This window comes from Ovis aries, chromosome 1 (genome assembly GCF_016772045.2).
Source record: "Ovis aries strain OAR_USU_Benz2616 breed Rambouillet chromosome 1, ARS-UI_Ramb_v3.0, whole genome shotgun sequence".
NCBI classification, from domain to species: Eukaryota; Metazoa; Chordata; class Mammalia; order Artiodactyla; family Bovidae; genus Ovis; species Ovis aries.
Genome location: NC_056054.1, coordinates 79,198,357 through 79,215,909, shown reverse-complemented (window position 1 = coordinate 79,215,909; position 17,553 = coordinate 79,198,357). Strand labels below are relative to the sequence as shown.

General features: G+C 37.0%; 1 protein-coding gene across 2 annotated transcripts in view; it reads left to right on the top strand.

Annotated features, from left to right (window-relative positions):
- Positions 1-17,553, top strand: part of OLFM3 (olfactomedin 3) — a 223,012-nt gene that overhangs the window by 163,295 nt on the left and 42,164 nt on the right. Inside the window, exon 1 of one of the 2 annotated variants that reach the window (XM_004002243.6) lies at positions 9,558-9,793. The exons of the other annotated variant lie outside the window; for it this stretch is intronic. Within the exon in view, the coding sequence (XP_004002292.1) occupies positions 9,665-9,793 (129 nt within the window). The 5' untranslated portion in view covers positions 9,558-9,664. Of the gene's footprint in view, positions 1-9,557; positions 9,794-17,553 lie in introns of those variants that run through there. 2 annotated transcript variants of the gene reach the window in all.

The following is a 17,553-nucleotide window of genomic DNA, read 5'->3' as shown; positions in this document are numbered from 1 at the left end:
ATGGCCCGCTAGGCTCCACTGTTCATGGGGATTCTCCAGGCAAGAATATTGGAGTGGATTACCATGTCTTCCTCCAGGGAATCTTCCCAACTCAGGGATCAAACCTAGGTTTGAAATGGTCAGAAAAAATATAGTGCTTGAACTAGTTTTAAAAGTTTAGCTCTTAATTCTCTTAAATTTTCATTCTAAGAAGTGGACAGTGTCATTTACTATGGACCCCAAAATAAAATTTAAGTCACAGGAATTTTGTTTTATGCTTCAAAAAGTAGACAATTAAATTCTTCAGCCCTTCCTTTGTTAATATGTACCATTTGTGCTAGTACTTTACATTTTTACTTCTCTTCCAATTAATAAACCCATTATATTTACCTAAACCATAACAATATAGGGCTGCCGAGTGAAAAAAGAGACTAGAAAAAGTGAACATTATTGTGAAAACAGCACTTTCTCTGAGAAAGAGGTGATGCAATAGAAATATCAAAGCTCTTGAAGGACATTGAATTATCAAAAAAATTGTATTTAAAATTACCTGCACATGTCAATTAGCAGTAGTTTGAATTCTAATATTTATACATAATCTGAGTCATAAAGTGTATGGCTGAAAATTTAATTCTAGTGTAGAGGCTTCTTGTCACGTGTCTGCTAAAAGGAGTGAAGACACAGTATAGCATGAAGAGTGTTGAAATATTGCTATTATTGAAAGTAGATCATCTTTGCAATGTGTTCTTTCCCCCTCCCCTTTCCCTGCTTTCCCTTCTCCCTTTTTTCTCTCCCTTCAAGCACTATATTTTTCCTGACCATTTCACTATAAGGTCCCATCTCCTTTTCTTTTACCCCTCCAATATATCTATAAGATTAGAACTATTTAGTACCCTTGCCTGGAAAATCCCATGGACAGAGGAGCCTGGTAGGCTGCAGTCCATGAGGTCGCTAAGAGTCAGACATGACTGAGCGACTTCACTTTCACGTCTCACTTTCATGCATTGGAGAAGGAAATGGCAACCCACTCCAGTGTTCTTGGCTGGAGAATCCCAGGGATGGGGGAGCCTGATGGGGTGCCGTCTATGGGGACGCACAGAGTTGGACACGACTGAAATGACTTAGCAGCAGCAGCAGCAGCTCATGTGTACATATCTGTTTATACTGTTAAATTCCCAGATTGATAAATTACCCAAAAGATGAAGCTGTACCCAATTAATCTTGCATTTTTCAGTATAGTACTCTTTCTGGACCAAGGAATATATTGAATACCTAATAAATGTTTAGTAGATCAGTGTCTTTAAAAGTCAATGACAAGATAATGACATACTTCTGCTTGTTTTTCTAACAACAATTTATTATCAGAAATTCATTATCAATAATTTATTACCAAAAATAATACATAAATAATCTGGGAAATACAGTGAGAACAAAAAAAAATATTAAGAAGCAGAAAAAAGTATTTGATTTCAATAACAAGAGACAACCTCTATCAACACTGTTTTCCTTTTCTTATCCATTATCAAGTTCATACATATGTCACTGGACCCCTTTTAGATGAGTATTCACAAAGGGAGCTATTTCTAAGTCTAACTACTTATGTCCTCCTAAAACTGTTTTTATAAGGCCAGTAGTTCTTAAATGTGTTGAAACAAAAAAGGACAAGGGAATGAGGTGATGAGTTTGTGCAGCACCATTTATGTGATGGTTATTTTAATGACCTGGCCTTAACTGTTTTTCTGACCGCCTTTCATAGAACTTCATAACTCCTGCACTTTCAGTGACAAAGCTTGCCTGATGTTTCAAGTTCAGATCTTTAGACATTTACGTTTAACTATGTTTGTCTGCTGGATCTTTCTTGAAAAATTACAGAACAACCTTGACTACACATACTGAGGAGGGGACAATGCTGACAAATAAGTACTTAATGCTGCTACGTATAAACTAACTCTCCAAGAGCTCCTGCTATTTCTGTGAATTTGCTAAAAAGCAGTCTACAAATGTAATCTTCTCTTATACTCTGAGGTTCAGTGTTATTTACTACTACCAGAATTTTAGTTCCAGCTAAATGTTTCAAATGTCAAGAGGGAGACATGCTTTAAGAAACAACTTACAACAAGCTTTTAGAAAATAGCACATCTCAAGCTTCAATTTTATTCTTTCATGTTACCACTGGAATAGTCTTCTTTCTGATTACCAGGCAATTTTCCAACCTCTTTTGGGATTTCTCTTCCTAAACAATTTCTTCCAAAAAAGTTTTTGGCAATAATCTGACACTTCAGTTTGCCCTCATAAGCTGAAAATAGAAAAATCTGAAAATAGATTCCAAAGAAAATGAAGCAGGGAGTGAACACTTACCTGAGAGTCAGTGTCTCCCTGATGACAGCCTTGCTCTGTCACATTCAAAGATGAGCTCAATAAGTGAAGACATGTTACTTTTCATTTTTATGTTCAGCTTTAAGTATTCATTTACTGAGATCATGCAGTGACTTCACTGCAATGCTTTCCCCAAATAATCCCGATTATTTAAAAAAGATAAAGTTTGAAATAAGTAGTTGCTTTAATACTGTTATTGTATGTGTATGTGTGTGTGCATAACACTTAAGAGCATACTTAGAACGTGACAGCTGGGGTTCAAATACTACACTTGCCCTTAATTAGCTGTGTGACCTCAGCTAGCTTACTTAACCTTTCAGTATCTCAGTTCCTCATCTACAAACTGGTTATAGTAACAATACAAACCTCATAGAGGTGGTGCGAGAATTAAATGAATTCATACAAATGAAGTTCTAAGAACAGTGCCAGGCAGACAGGCTTAAATAAGAAGCTCCTCAAAGCTAGCCTATGGGATGTATATGTTTTAAATCCTTTCTAGGATATTGTGAGCAGTCATTCCCTTTGAATCAATCATATTAGAATCAAGAATATTTTTCACTTTTAAAACTCTTAAATCTAAACCTTTTTATGGGTAATTTATACAAAGTTTGGTGATCTTCACTTCCTCGTTGCTAACAATTTATGTCTCTAATCTTTCTTCTATAAATGTGGTGAAAAGATAAACACCTTTTGCACTAGAATAATGATGACAAATACTGATTGCGAACCCCTTGTTTTCCAGGTCTTGTGATAAGGGTTATATATGTAGGTGATTATTTCATCCCCACAAATTCCTAAGGAATCAGATTCTCTTGTTATCCCCAATTTATACACAGGGTCTGGGCAGTCATACAGCTAGCCATCTAGTCTAGTAGCATCAAAGCAGAAAATAAGGAAGGGCCTGTGTGACTGCAAAGATCAAACCTGAAGTCTTAAATATGGCACTATATCATGGAATGGACTATATAGAAAATTCAGTTTAATTTCTTAATTTCCCAGGAGAACAACCTGGAGCAAGGCAATGAGGAAGATGATGCAAAATTTAAGTATTTTACCTTATAGTCTGAGGGGCTCTCTTTGCACCACTTTGCATCATCCTTCCCTCTAGCTCAATCCTGGATTTATATTTTCTCAACTTCTTCAATTTTGAGTAGAAAGCCAGAGGAAAAAAACCATGTTTGCCCTGAATATATTCCTCCCCCACACATCCATTTTTTTCTCCTTTGAAGTAGCAACAACAGCTGCCAACATAGGATCCCCCGGGTTTATACAGCATCAGTCAGCTTCACAGATGAAGGCAAAGATGAGAAGACAGAAATCCTTCCTTTAGAGAACTTTGCTAATGTTTTTCACTCAATTCATTCTTTCTCAGTGAACACTTTTAAGACAACACTGAAACCTCAAGGCAAGAATGGCAAAGCACTGAATTCCAGGAGCCACAAGTGGTCCCTAATTGATTGCCAAGGGACAAAGGAAAGGAAGTCAAGTGAATGGACACTCAGATCTCCATCTTCTCCAATTCATTTTATTTAAACCTATCCTTTCCATAGCCTATAGTCTCTTCCATCTCCCCCTGTTATCAGAGACAAACTTCATTAGCCAAAGGCAAAAGGAAAAGAAGACTGCTTTCATATTTATTTATGGTTCCAGTGACTTGAGGTTTATCAGAAGTCAGAATATGAGTTAGAGACAGTACTTCTTAGCTTACACCAGAAGTGCTTGCATTCTAAATCTCAATTTTGGAAGGAAAAAGCATTCTTAACTTTTAAGTATAAACTATTGTTATGCTCAGGTATACATTCATTATGTACAGACAAACGCTGCTGCTGCTGCTAAGTCGCTTCAGTCATGTCCGACTCTGTGCGACCCCAGAGATGGCAGCCCACCAGGCTCCCCTGTCCCTGGGGTTCTCCAGGCAAAAACACTGGAGTGGGTTGCCATTTCCTTCTCGGATGCATGAAAGTGAAAAGTGAAAGTGAAGTCGCTCAGTCGTGTCCAACTCTTAGTGACCCCATGGACTGCAGCCTACCAGGCTCTTTCGTCCATGGGATTTTCCAGGCAAGAGTACTGGAGTGGGGTGCCATTGCCTTCTCCACAGACAAACACACACATGCAAAATGCAATAATATTACTCTAGCTTATTTTGCAAAAAATAGAGAGGTGCTCTATTTCAATTTTTGCATTTAAAAGGGTCTCCTTCTAACATGAGGGAAGTTCAAGGACAAAACAGTAATATATTAATTTGTGCACACATTTACTAGGCATGTACTGCCATGTACTAGGCACTCTCCTAGGCATAGAGAATACCCCAGTGAACAAAATAGGCAACATTCCTGCTTTCCTGAAGCTTTATTTCTAGGGGAGAAACCAAGTAAAAAACAAGATGAATAATTATATAGGATCTTAACCTGTGCTAAATTCTATGGGAAAAAAAAGTGCAACTCAGCAAAGGATAACATGAAATGATTAGAGGAAAAGTGTAGCAATTTGAGACAGCATAGTCAGCAAAGATCTTATAAGAAAGTGATCTTTGAATTAAAACAGAAAGGAAGTGAGAAGACATTTGAGAAACTGGAATTCCGCCAAAGAGCAATTCCAAAAGTCCTGAGGTAGAAAATTATCTTGCATCCCTGAAGAACGAGAGTGACTCCATGGAAGAGAACGAAGGGAAGGGTTATAAGAAATAAGATTAGAGAAATAAGAGAAAGCAGATTATGCAGACCCTTACGGATCATGCTAAACATTTTTGTTTTAACCCGGGTGAAATAGGAATCTAGTAAATAACTTAAACAGAAGAATAACATAATCTGACTTATAACTTAACAGGATCACTTTGATTAGGGGATTACAAAAGGACTGAAGTGGTACAAGGTCAATAACTTGCGGCTGTTGTAACAAACGAGATGAAAAGATGATGATGACTTGGAGCAGCCTGGTAGCAGTGGGTATGATGTGAAATGGTGAATGTTGGGTACATTTTGAAAGTAGAGATGAAAAGATTTTCTCATGAAACTGATTAGATGTGAAAAATAAAATTAAAAGTTAAGGTTGAAATCTAACTTTTCAACTATGGAACTGAAATAAATAAGAATTTAGGAACGATCGCACATATATAATTGTTTGGTTTATTTCTTTTGTTTTGTTCACTAGAGAGCAGGAAGGCATATCAGAAGATCATTTTTTTTTAACATGTTCAATTTAAGATGTCTATTAACCATCCAAGTGGAGATGTCAAGCAGATAATTGGATATACAGGTCTGAATTGATAGGAGAGGTTTGTGAGGAAGAAATGAATTTGGGAGTCATTAGCATATAGATGAAGAAGCATCAACAAAAGTGACTGAGAAAGAGCTGTCAGAAAGTAGAGGGAAGACTAGGTGAATGTGGTGCCCTTCAAGTGGTGGGATGCGGTGGGAGGCTGGGAGGGAGGCTCAACGGAGGGGATGTACGTACACTTACAGCTGATTTGTTGTATAGCAGAAACTAACAACATTATAAGGCAATTAAAATCTAATAATAAAAAAATATTTCAAGATGGAGAAAGTAACAGTCTGACGAATGCTGTTCATAGGTCAAGAAAGTTGAGAACTAAGAACTGACTGCTGGATCTGGCAATGTGGTATTATCCACAGCCTTGATAAAAGTAGTATCAAGTGGAGCAGAGAAGTATGAACAAACACTTGCCATTAGTCAAAGTTTTTGTTCACTAGGGAAAGATAAATTGAAAATAGTGAATACAGACAACTCTCAAGAAAATATGCTGCAAAGGGATAGATAGTGAGTAATAGGGGAAATAAATGACGAGAAAACAGGATCAGGAACATATGGTTTACTTTGCTATTTTTAAAGAAAAGTATATAGGAAATTATGTATATATAATTAAATCTAGAGATTATCTGAGTTAAAGTCTAAATAAAATTGTTAGTAGTTTTAACACTATATTTCAAAATTAACCATTTTTGTTATCTAAGTAGGACACATTGTTATCTTATTAGGTCATTAAGTTTGCATGGTCTAATGAAATGTAACTCTTTTCTGAAGAGTTGCGGTATGTGGGTACCTCACCATCCAGGAACTCTCTCTACCACAAGCAACTAACATTCAGTGTGTAACAATAAAATCTACTGTCTCCCTAAAGTCATACTTCTACTCATATTACTACCTTGATGAGCAACATTCACCACCAATATTCCCAAACCTGGGAATTCCCGCAAGCAACTTCCTTTCCTAGACTTCTCACATCTATTTAATCACTAAGTGCTATTAATTTCACCCCAATTCTTTATGAAATCCATCCTTTTGAACTCCACTGACAGTATTCTAGGACATCACTTCCTGCCCAAATTACGAGAATATGCCCTTAAAGCGATGCTCTTATCTCTGATATGCTTTGTTGTTTCTACAGCCCATCTGCCTATCCCAAATCATAAAAATGTCAATGTAAGAAACTCAGACACAAAACTAATGACGCCACAGCCCTACTTAAGACTGCTAAATTACATCCAAGATAATGTCCAAACATCTTTGGTTGACCCTGAAGCCCTGGGAGTTGGTAATTGCTAGTATTTCCAGTGGAGAAGGCAATGGCACCCCACTCCAGTACTCTTGCCTGGAAAATCCCATGGGTGGAGGAGCCTGGAAGGCTGCAGTCCATGAGGTTGCTAAGAGTCAGACATGACTGAGCGACTTCACTTTCACGTCTCACTTTCATGCATTGGAGAAGGAAATGGCAACCCACTCCAGTGTTTTTGCCTGGAGAACCCCAGGGACGGGGGAGCCTGGTGGGCTACCGTCTATGAGGTCGCACAGTCGGACACGACTGAAGCAACTTAGCAGCAGCAGCAGCAGTATTTCCAGTCTCATTTCTTGCTACTTCCCCCATCAACATTCACACCATGCTTGTATTAATAGAACTTCTGTAACCACTGGGTTTCTAGTCCTGAACACAGGCTGCTACATCTATATAGAAAAATCAGCTCCCCCCATCTACAAACAAGAACTCAGCATATAAAATGGAAATTATAATCAATTTAATAGATTATGAGAGAAATGCAAACTGTTTAACCTTAACAAATCATAGCTATTTTTATTTTCCATAACTAAGAATTATCATAATTTAAGCTTTTTTTCTTTCAGTGCGTGCCTTTTAAATCTGTTTTTCTGAAAACACATTATGTTGTTTATAAACATCATCAAATCATAAAGTTTCACTATTGTTTTCTTTTAGTTCTTCAGTGCAGGTATTTGCATTTCTGAGAAATTATAAGAAGGCTTCCAATTATATTGTATTTTTCTTTATTTCTCTTTAATTTGCAAATAAGAGTACCAATTTACCCTGACATTCATGCTATTAGTCTTCTAAGGATGCTATTATTTTGTTGACTGATATTTCATTAATAAGTATAATTATCATCTGACATGTTGCATCTTAAATTATCCAGTAATTGCATGTATATTAGTTTTCAATTTTGTAAATTAAGCTCTTGAAAAGACACTCTTCTCTTTTTATTACCAGCTAATTTTTCAAAGAATTAGATTTGTGAATCTACTTTATGTTTTGTTACTACCATATTGTAATAATAATGTAAAATTTCATGGTCTTTTGCATGAATGCTCTGTTATTTAATATTATGTTTAATATATAAACTATTGTGCTTTTACATTAAATTTACCATATGATGCAATTTTTGAAAAAGACAAAACTAAAAAGTATTTGGTTTTATGGGCACTGTGGTTAAACAATAAGGGCCAGCTGAAATCATCTGGATATATTCTGAGGGAAAAAAGTAGCCTGGATTTCAAGGTAATATATGTAAGAAAGATTTGAAGAGTCTCAGTACTCACCCCAGTTTAAAGCTGTTTTTAAGGATAAAGGCACACACCTCTATAAATATATATATATATATATATATATATTTCAATTTTATTAAAGATATTTTCTTTATTTCTTCTGCCAAACTGTTGAAGAAAATATATATGTTTTTCAAGATATAAATAATTCCAGAATTCTCCTAAGGAATCAAAACATAATTTTTCTTTTTTATAAGATTCCTTTTCATTTAATTTTCGTTTAGCCATATTTCTCTTCATGTCTTCTCTCTGCATTTTTGTTTTAAATCACATATATTATATAAGACAGGGGCCTCTGATTTATACCATCTGGGACCTGAGATTTGGATGTGGGCAATTTTTTAGTATTTGTAAAAAGAATATATTAAAATTACCCATAAGCCCAAATTCAATACACACATTTACCAACATAACTCTAATAAACAGATCATTGGATTTTAAAGCTAGAAGAGGCCTTGGAGAGCAGAGAATCCAACCTCTACACATTGAAGGAAAACAAAGTGAAGCTAAGGAGTTTTAATTTACTGGTCAGTCACTCAACTAACTAAAGAGAACAAGGAATTAGACCCTAAGATTCTCTGCAGCCAAGTCTTGTGCTTTTTTAATGTTCTTTCATGATATAGACTTCCAGTATTAGTCTGTCATTCTGCACAAGGTGAAAATAGATTTAACTGAGTTTGCTGTGTGCCTGTGAAGCTGCTAAGCATTCATTCATGAAAGCAAAACTAGGAACCTATGAAATTTCATTATCAGAAGCTTTTTTCCAAGGCTGCCTTTTCTGTCTAGTCACATGTAATATGCCTAGGGCAATGTCCTCCATAGGCAGTAGCTATTAATCTCTGACAATTTTTTTAAGAAGCATCAGTGCTAATTTTAGGCTATATTAAAAAAAATAACAATTTCTTACACAGTATCTAATGATCTTGGATATTCTTTGCAGATTTTATTTTCATGTTTTGTCTAAAACTATTTTTTCCATGCTCAGAGAAATCTGTAGACAATAAGTTTGAAGTCTGAAACGTGTGCTGTGACAGACCTCAATTAACAGGGTTTTTTGTTGTTGTTGTTTTTATGAAGAATAAGGAACAGCTGATTATCCCAACAGAAATCCCAGAGGCAGTGAGAGAACTCTTCGTGGTAACTGACTACAGTGGAGCAGGAAAAGCTCAAGTTTCCTCCTCCGTTTATCCCTATGATCTAAAAATTACCAACCAAGCCCCATCAAGAATATTTTGTCTGATGATCCAGCAAAGTATGCAGTAAAGGAGGAAAAGGAAGAACAGGGCACTTCCCGAAAGGGTGGGGGAAAGAGGTTCTGTGAGCTTTCCCGCGTGATTAGAGCTGGGGAAGTTGATCTCTTTTCATGCCGTGGATGTGGCTGCTGCAGTCACGCCTCCCGCTGCCAGCCCAGCACCAGGATCTTAATCAGTCACTATGAAAACTCATTAGCTCCACAGCAATGAGCCTTCCACTGCTGAAGCTTGGCGCTGTGCTTAGTACCATGGCAATGATCTCAAACTGGATGTCCCAAACTCTCCCATCCTTGGTAGGACTGAACACCACGAGGCTATCAACGCCAGATACCTTAGTAAGTCACTCCGGTGGGTTTGGCTGTCTTGGGAAGTAAGTACATTAAAACAGTGGGCTTTTTTTTTTTTTTTTTTAATAAACTGCAAAGGCTGAGATTTTGCTTCTCTATTCATAGGTCTACTTCAACGATACAGTATTTATGTGGTAACTATATTCATGGCTATTCTTTTATGAACACTTTAAAGTTACATCAAAGAATAAATGAATTGCCTGAGAAATTAACTGTGACAGGAAATACTAGATTCATTAAATTCTTAATGAAAAGCTTAGTTTATATTATTCTGAGGTTTTAAAGGATTCTTTCTTTTTAAAGTATGTTTTGTTTCTCATGATTTCACTTCTTTTAACATATGTAAAATCCTCATAATTTGTCCTACAGAGTATGCTACAGAGTATATTCTAGCTAATCCAGTTTTACTACAGCAGGCTCTTCTTCAGAATTCAATTCCTGTGACTGTTTGAAATGTATTCAGTCGGAGAAACCAATCTCTATTATATATAAATGAATAATAATTTAAAAAAGCTCAACAATTTAAAGCCTGACCAAAAACACCTTTTTTTTTTTTGAGCTAACAATCATGAACAACAGAAAACTTACTTGATAAAATCATCTCCCTGTATTGTTTCATAAAGATTTCTCCTGTCACAAGTTTAACTCCTGTACTCCTATAGTTTTTTCTCATTAATATTTTTTTAACCCTTCCCACATTATAACAAATGTCTTTTCTCATAGTTTATGAAACATGATTTAGTTAGCAATACCCTAAAATGTTTCAAATAAAAATTATTTTGTCAAATAGAGGGTTACAAATTAAAATAGAAGGAATATCCTAGAAAAACAATTTCTGTGTTAGCAAATAAAAATTACAGAAAGCATTAGTATTTGGAGTCCTGGAGTCCTTTACTATTTTTAAATCCGGTTTTATCATTGGACTGCTCCAACAGAAGTTAGATACTTAAAAAAAAAAAACAATTCGCCTTCAAGACCTGTTTTCAGTTACTACTAATAATTACTCCATCAATCAATGTATAATTAACTGAGTAGACTAGATCAAACTAATTGCATAACTTGCCAGCTACACCCAGTGCTCAGGGCACCAGAGAGCACATGTGAGGTACATTGTGACCTGCTTTCACATTTTAACCTCCCTTCAGTCACTGCTGCCACCTCAGAGTTTCCATGATTGAGAATGCCCTCCTTCCCTGTATGATGTGTGTGGCAGGAAGGATGTAAAAGGGATTATTCGCAGTCATGAAGAAAGCATATAACACAAGCTTATTGATGTGGCAACAATAAGCAATGACAAAACAAAGAAATGTAAACTATTTAATATTTACCGAACCAAGTATCTTAAATGTTCAAGTACCTGGTGATTTCTAACTACTTAGTTTTTGAATTAACTCTTTCAGGAAATGAACCATTTAAGCAATTCATGAATAAATTATATTTCAAACATGGTACCTTGGTTCTGATATATATATCTTTTGCACCTATAGATATTGGTTTGGTTATCTTCTATTTGTTGTTGATGGAGGAGAATCAACTTTCCAAAATCAAATGATTCTTTTAGGATTTCTTACTCTTTTTTGAGTTTAAAGTAAATTCATTCCTTTACTTTCTGATTAGCAAACTTGGTTGAAAAATATAAAATGTTGGTACAGCCTACAAATGTTCTGACACAACTGAATCTTGCTTTGAGTGACAAAAAACAAACTAGAATTCAGAGAAGTTTACACTATGGTATTCATTGCTGCTGCTGCTGCTAAGTCACTTACTTCAGTCGTGTCTGACTCTGTGCGACTCCAGAGACAGCAGCCCACCAGGCTCCCCTGTCCCTGGGATTCTCCAGGCAAGAACACTGGAGTGGGTTGCCATTTCCTCCTCCAATGCATAAAAGTGAAAAGTGAAAGTGAAGTCCCTCCGTTGTGTCCGACTTCTAGCAACCCCAGGGACTGTAGCCTACCAGGGTCCTCCGTCCATGGGATTTGCCAGGCAAGAGTACTGGAGTGGGGTGCCATTGCCTTCTCCATGGTATTCACTAGAATGGAGAAATCAGGTTGCAAAAGTGTATGCCAGTGAGTGTGTATGTTTCTATGTGCAGGTTTCACAGAAATGTCAAACTTTACAGAAGTACTTTCTCCATCTTAACTACATAAGATAATTGCTCATATCTTAGGATTCCTATGGTGAAAAACGAATGAATATACATTTCCTAGATTAAGATCATTAAATGTTAACACTGGAAAAGATCTTAGAAACTATCCAGGCCAGTTATTTTTGCACTACTTTTGGCAGTGGTGCCTCTTTTTTTTTTTTTTAATTGAAACTTATGTAATACATGCAGAATAAATATTTGTTGAATGAATCTTGAAGTAGAAATCTAATATATAAAACAGGTTATGGGTCAAAAAATAAATGGTGGGGAGGCGAGGCCTTACTGGGCTTCTACCATCTGTTCCCTCCTCATGTAATCAACCCCCTTCCCTGATCAAAATACCTCCATGGGAACCTTAAAACTCTCAGAAGCTTAGCTGGAAATATGACTGATCTAATCCAACCTCCTTATTCTGCAAGTGGGAAGACTGACTTGCAGTCTAAATGTGTACATAACTAAAAAGAGTTCCCATCTCTGGTTAATGGCAGAGCCAAGGGTGGAAGCAAGCCACCTGACTGCAGTCCTGGCCAGGGAAGTCATCTCACACACCTTTGCTCACCCTATTCCTCCTGGACCCTGGTGCCACATGAGATTCTCTCTACCCAGTAGACAATTCCCTTTCTAGCAAGCAGAGCTATGATGTCCAGCCCTTCTCAAACTCTATCTATATTCACTTTAGGTGGTACAAATGGTATAAGCCTGAAACATCCCCCAAAATGAATAAATGAAAAAATAAATAAATGATGTTCAGTTACTCAGTCATGTCCAGTTCTGTGTGACCCCATGATCCCAGCACACCTGGCTTCCTTGTCCTCCTCTATTACCTGGAGTTTGCTCAAACTCTTATCCATTGAGTTGGTGATACCAGCTCAAATAAATAGTGTAGGTCTTAAAATTTGTTTTATGAGAGTCTGTGGGATGCACAGATGGCAAAAAATGCAGATCTACACAAATATGGATATGGTCTTTCTTTAAAATGGTAGTTTCAAAAGACCTTAATAAACAAAAATAAGATACAAAGAGTTTTAATCATTAAAGGCAATTAAGCCTTCTTATGGCATGTACCTCTGAAAAAGGTAGTATACATTTGCTTGCTCAAAAGCTTAAACAGGTTTTTAAATTTCCAAGATATTTTTGTTAGTAAGTTAAACACAGCTCCTTATTAGGGGAAAAAGCTCTCTATTTCTCTTAGAATCTTGAAACATGCCTTTATCCTTCTCTTTGACCCTGTTTTCTTTTCCTTCTAATTGTTCCAGCCTTTGGAGGAGCTGTTGTCTGCAAAGGCAAAGCCTTGGCTCTGAAAGAGCTCAGGCTCCCTCTGGCACATCTCTCTGATGCAGAGTAACTTCCCCCTGAGGCTGAGCTTCTGAGAAATCCCCCATGCTGTGGATTCCACACCAGGAAGAACCTGGTAAAGAGCAATTAGATAAGCACAGGACATTCGGCTCACACCAGCTGTTCTCAGTCAGCCCCACTGCTGTGGTAGGAAGAGGCCTCGAGGGGACCTTGGGCATAAGTGATTTGTTTTGCTATATCTTCAAATAGCTTCTCCTCACAAATAACTACTTCAGTGAGTCAGTCACTTTTAAGTTCTGGAAAATGAGTAGACTACCTAACGCAAACTCTCAAAGCTTTCCAACTTTCTTAACTCACCAATTTTATTTTCAGTTCTGGACGAAAATATCTGATTTCTCTGTTTTGTATCACTATTTTACTCCCCCAAATCCTTAGGCAATGTCCATTTTGTGAAAGACCAACTAAACACATTAAGGAGATGGATGAGAGAACAGAATGGTAAATCTTGAAAGACACAGAGAACGTGATAATTGCCTTCGTAGAGTAGTATTATGAAGTGGGTAAGAGAGTAGATTTATTCCTGTTTAAGTACTTAAAGAAGTAGGGCCAAAGAGGAAAATTACAAAGAGATCCAGTCCTTCAGGTTTCCACCAATGAAATCGGCTGCCTATAAAAAACAAATTCCTATCATGTAGAATTTAAGTGGAAACACAACCAGAATACACAGGAGTGCCACTGAGTGGAAAGACAGTTCCAGGTACGACTTCTAAGTCTCTCCCAACTCTGTCATTGTTATTTCCAGAATAGGAGCAGCAATGACCAACCAACCTAACTTGGATGATGCCTTCAGTCTTTTAACTGTTTGTTCTGTATTTATGATTGTTTTTCGTAGAGCTCTAAGGTTGTCTTCAGTGAAGAACATACATTTCTTGTTTCAGTTCCGACTAGTCTCATAAGAAATGGGAAGAGAACTGCAATGCAGTGACATCTTTATTAACACATCCTCCATAACACAGCTTCTTTTAGCATGGTCTGTCAGCATCCCTGTAATTTCTGTCCTCACATTTCTCTGCTCCCCACAACTAAAGCCATTAGCATGCTAAACCACATTTCATTATCTGAAACCAAACGTATCCCAGACAGAAAATTGATAAGAAGTTTTCATCAGGTACCTCCTCTAATGCATCAGGCATCTTCTACTGTAAATCAAACAGGTTTTAGTAAACAGATTTTTTCCTACTTTATTTTCCCCGGCCTGTATACCACTTTTAGTAGCTAAAGCCCTTATTCATTTTGCCTCCATCTGTACTTTTAAGAAATGCCCAGGCACTCAGCATAAAACATAAGACCTAGCAATGTGCAACTAGTTGATTCTATCCTCTTCAAAGGATCAGAATTCTGTGCCTTCACCTGCCCCTGCACTTGTGTCCTGTCAAGACTACTGCTAACCACTCCTGTAGAGTTCCAATTGCTGCCTGTTTCCACAATTTGGATAATACCCTCCACCTGCCTGGGTACCTATCCTCTACAGACAGCCTTTTCAGCTATTGGTGAGTGGACAAAGGCACTTATCTGCAGGGCATAAACATAAATAGCTCTGGGCTGAAAACTGGAGAAAAACTGGTACAAGTCCCATATACGCTGCTTACTTAATGAGTGACTTGGAAAAAAAATTGCTTTAGTTCTTTGAATTTCAGTTTCCTCATAAATAAGATGATGCCTATTCCTAAGGATAAGTGGTTCAAAAGAAGTGAAACAAGTACAAGAGAAGGGATCTTATAAAAAGAAAAATATGCTGAAATATACAATATTTTTACTTTTACCCCAGTCTTCAGGATCTTTCTTTTCTGTTACAAAGCCCTTGAAGTTCTGAGAGCTTCTCATGCAGTAATAGCTTTATATTTATAAAGCATAGGTTTGTAACTAAATTATAAACAAAAAACCCCAACTTGAAATCCGATTGTTAAAATTATCATTTTAATTCTCCTCTTTAGAGCATTCTTAAATATTTCATGAGTTTTGTAATATTAAAAACTGCTAAATAGTTCATTTAGTTCTTCTAATTAACACAAAAGGTTCAAAGAGAACTGCATCAGTAATCACTGTGCATAGCAATGCTTTGGGTAGTAATAAACCTCTGCACCCTCCAGGTCCAAGCAGTCAGCTCATTGGGAGTTCAGAAAATGCTATCAGGATCATCTTCACCATACAAGAAAGGGAATTTCAGGCGACTGGTGGTGCAGTGTGGTGGTTAAACTTTCAAACTCTGATACCAGACTGTGCAAGTATGCAAATCCAAGCTCTGCTGATTACCACCATCATGACCTTGAGCAAGTTTCTTACTGTCTCAAATTCACAGTTTCCCCACCTATAAAATGGGCAGAATGATACCATTTGGTCCATAGAGTTACTGTGATATTCAAAGGCAGTAATGCATGTGAACTGCCAACTGAAGACTAGGCGCTCCATAAATGTTTGCTATTACTATTACATGAGTTTCATGTTGACACTTGAGGAATCTTTTTTTTTTTTTTTAAGTTAAAATGGGAGCAGGTCTTTTCTCATTGGTATCTAAAACCCATCTAAATGCAACTTTCTACCTGAGGTCTTAGTTGGTTTTATTTTTACCCTCTTTTCAATGCCAATATGGGTGCCACAAATGAGAACACTAGAGCTACTCACAAAACTTCCTTCATTCATCACTAAACCTGACACAGAAATCTCTATCAAACCCACACAACTGTCAAGCCCTCATCTCTTATACTAGCTTTTTTCTCTTTTGAGTTACCTTTTCTTGCCAAAGAGGTAAGCTGCCAAAGTTGAGATCATTCAAACTAAATCTGTATAGATAAGGCCAGGGTTCTTTTCAATAATACTTAGAAGACAATTGAACGTACAAACAAGACCAGAGTCTATTCTTATTAAGCTGACACTTCAGGAAGAATGATAAAAGAACATCAAATTCTACTCACCTTTTCTGCTTCCCTCATTCCAGAGAGCAACTGACACCTTGCCCAGATGTGATAAGCCCCTCACTAGTTAGCCAAATACCTGGCAAGCAAACATCAATATTAATGCTGCCAGGTTTAATAATCAGTATTTGGACTGCTGTTAAAGATATTTTAGTATTATAATTGTGTGGCCCCTTCTCCTTTATACAAAAGCTAAACACATTCTAGTGAGAAGCCTTAGTTTTCTGACACATTTGAGATTTGTGTCCAATGTCAAGAGCAGCTTAATTGAAACTATAGGACCTATGTCAAGATATATTTGTTCCATACAGTCACTCAGCTTAAACCTTTAATTATATCATTAAAGCTTAGCTCTGCTACGCTTTACCTATCCACATTCTGTAGAAAAACTCTTTGCATTTTTCTTCTTTAATTAAAAAAATACTATCTTTAAGATCCTATCTATTCTAGTCATATATAATTCTAAGTACATTTTTTCTATCTTAATCAGTAGTCAAGCATAAATGCTAGAAAGAAGGAGTAAGGGGAATGGAAAAAAAAAAGTGGTAATGAATCCAACACCCCAGAAATAAATGGCAGCACAGGATACTTCTATGAATTATCTGAAAAAGGAGATTAAAAGGTAGGTTTGGTATCAGTTGCTTTCTATTACAGACCAAGGACAAGGACTATGACATCTGAGTTTCATAAGTTTAAAATTTATAGCCTCTGCATGGTTGGTGTTGGAATGACTTTAAGCACTCTGTAGTGATTATCTCTAAACCTCTTTTGGGGGGGGGGTGAGAAATCTGTGTGTTGGTTGATGGTATGTGATGGGCTGTGGCCTGGGAGAGAATGGGAGAGTATATCTGTTCTGCAAATTCCAAGACAGTAGATTCCACAGCAGCTCTGTGTAGAGAGTTCAGTCTGGCTGAGTTCACGTAAGTATCTGCTTCCTACCAAGTAAAGTGCTTCAGTATACATTTAGGCAAACACACCAGCGCAATTACACCAAGCATTATGCAAAATAGCTCTCTGCTGGTCACCATGTACCTCCTTGTTTCTAACCCCACCTCAGTCCTTCTTTCATCCTCCCTTATTCTAGTCCCTTCAGCCTGAGTCTTTAAATACCTTCTTTTACGGACAAAATGCATCTCTTTCTTCTCCTGATCATTTAAGAAATACCTCCTTTTATGTGGATTGTCTGGAAAACATAGAGGAGAAGGCAAAGAAAAGCTGGAGAATTTCAAATCCCAGTTGCAGAAGTTAGTCAGAGCTTAGCTAGAAAGAGGCCCACCAATTTATCTAGTATTTTCACAGGAAAAAGAAACTCAGATGCAAACTGGATAGTCTGT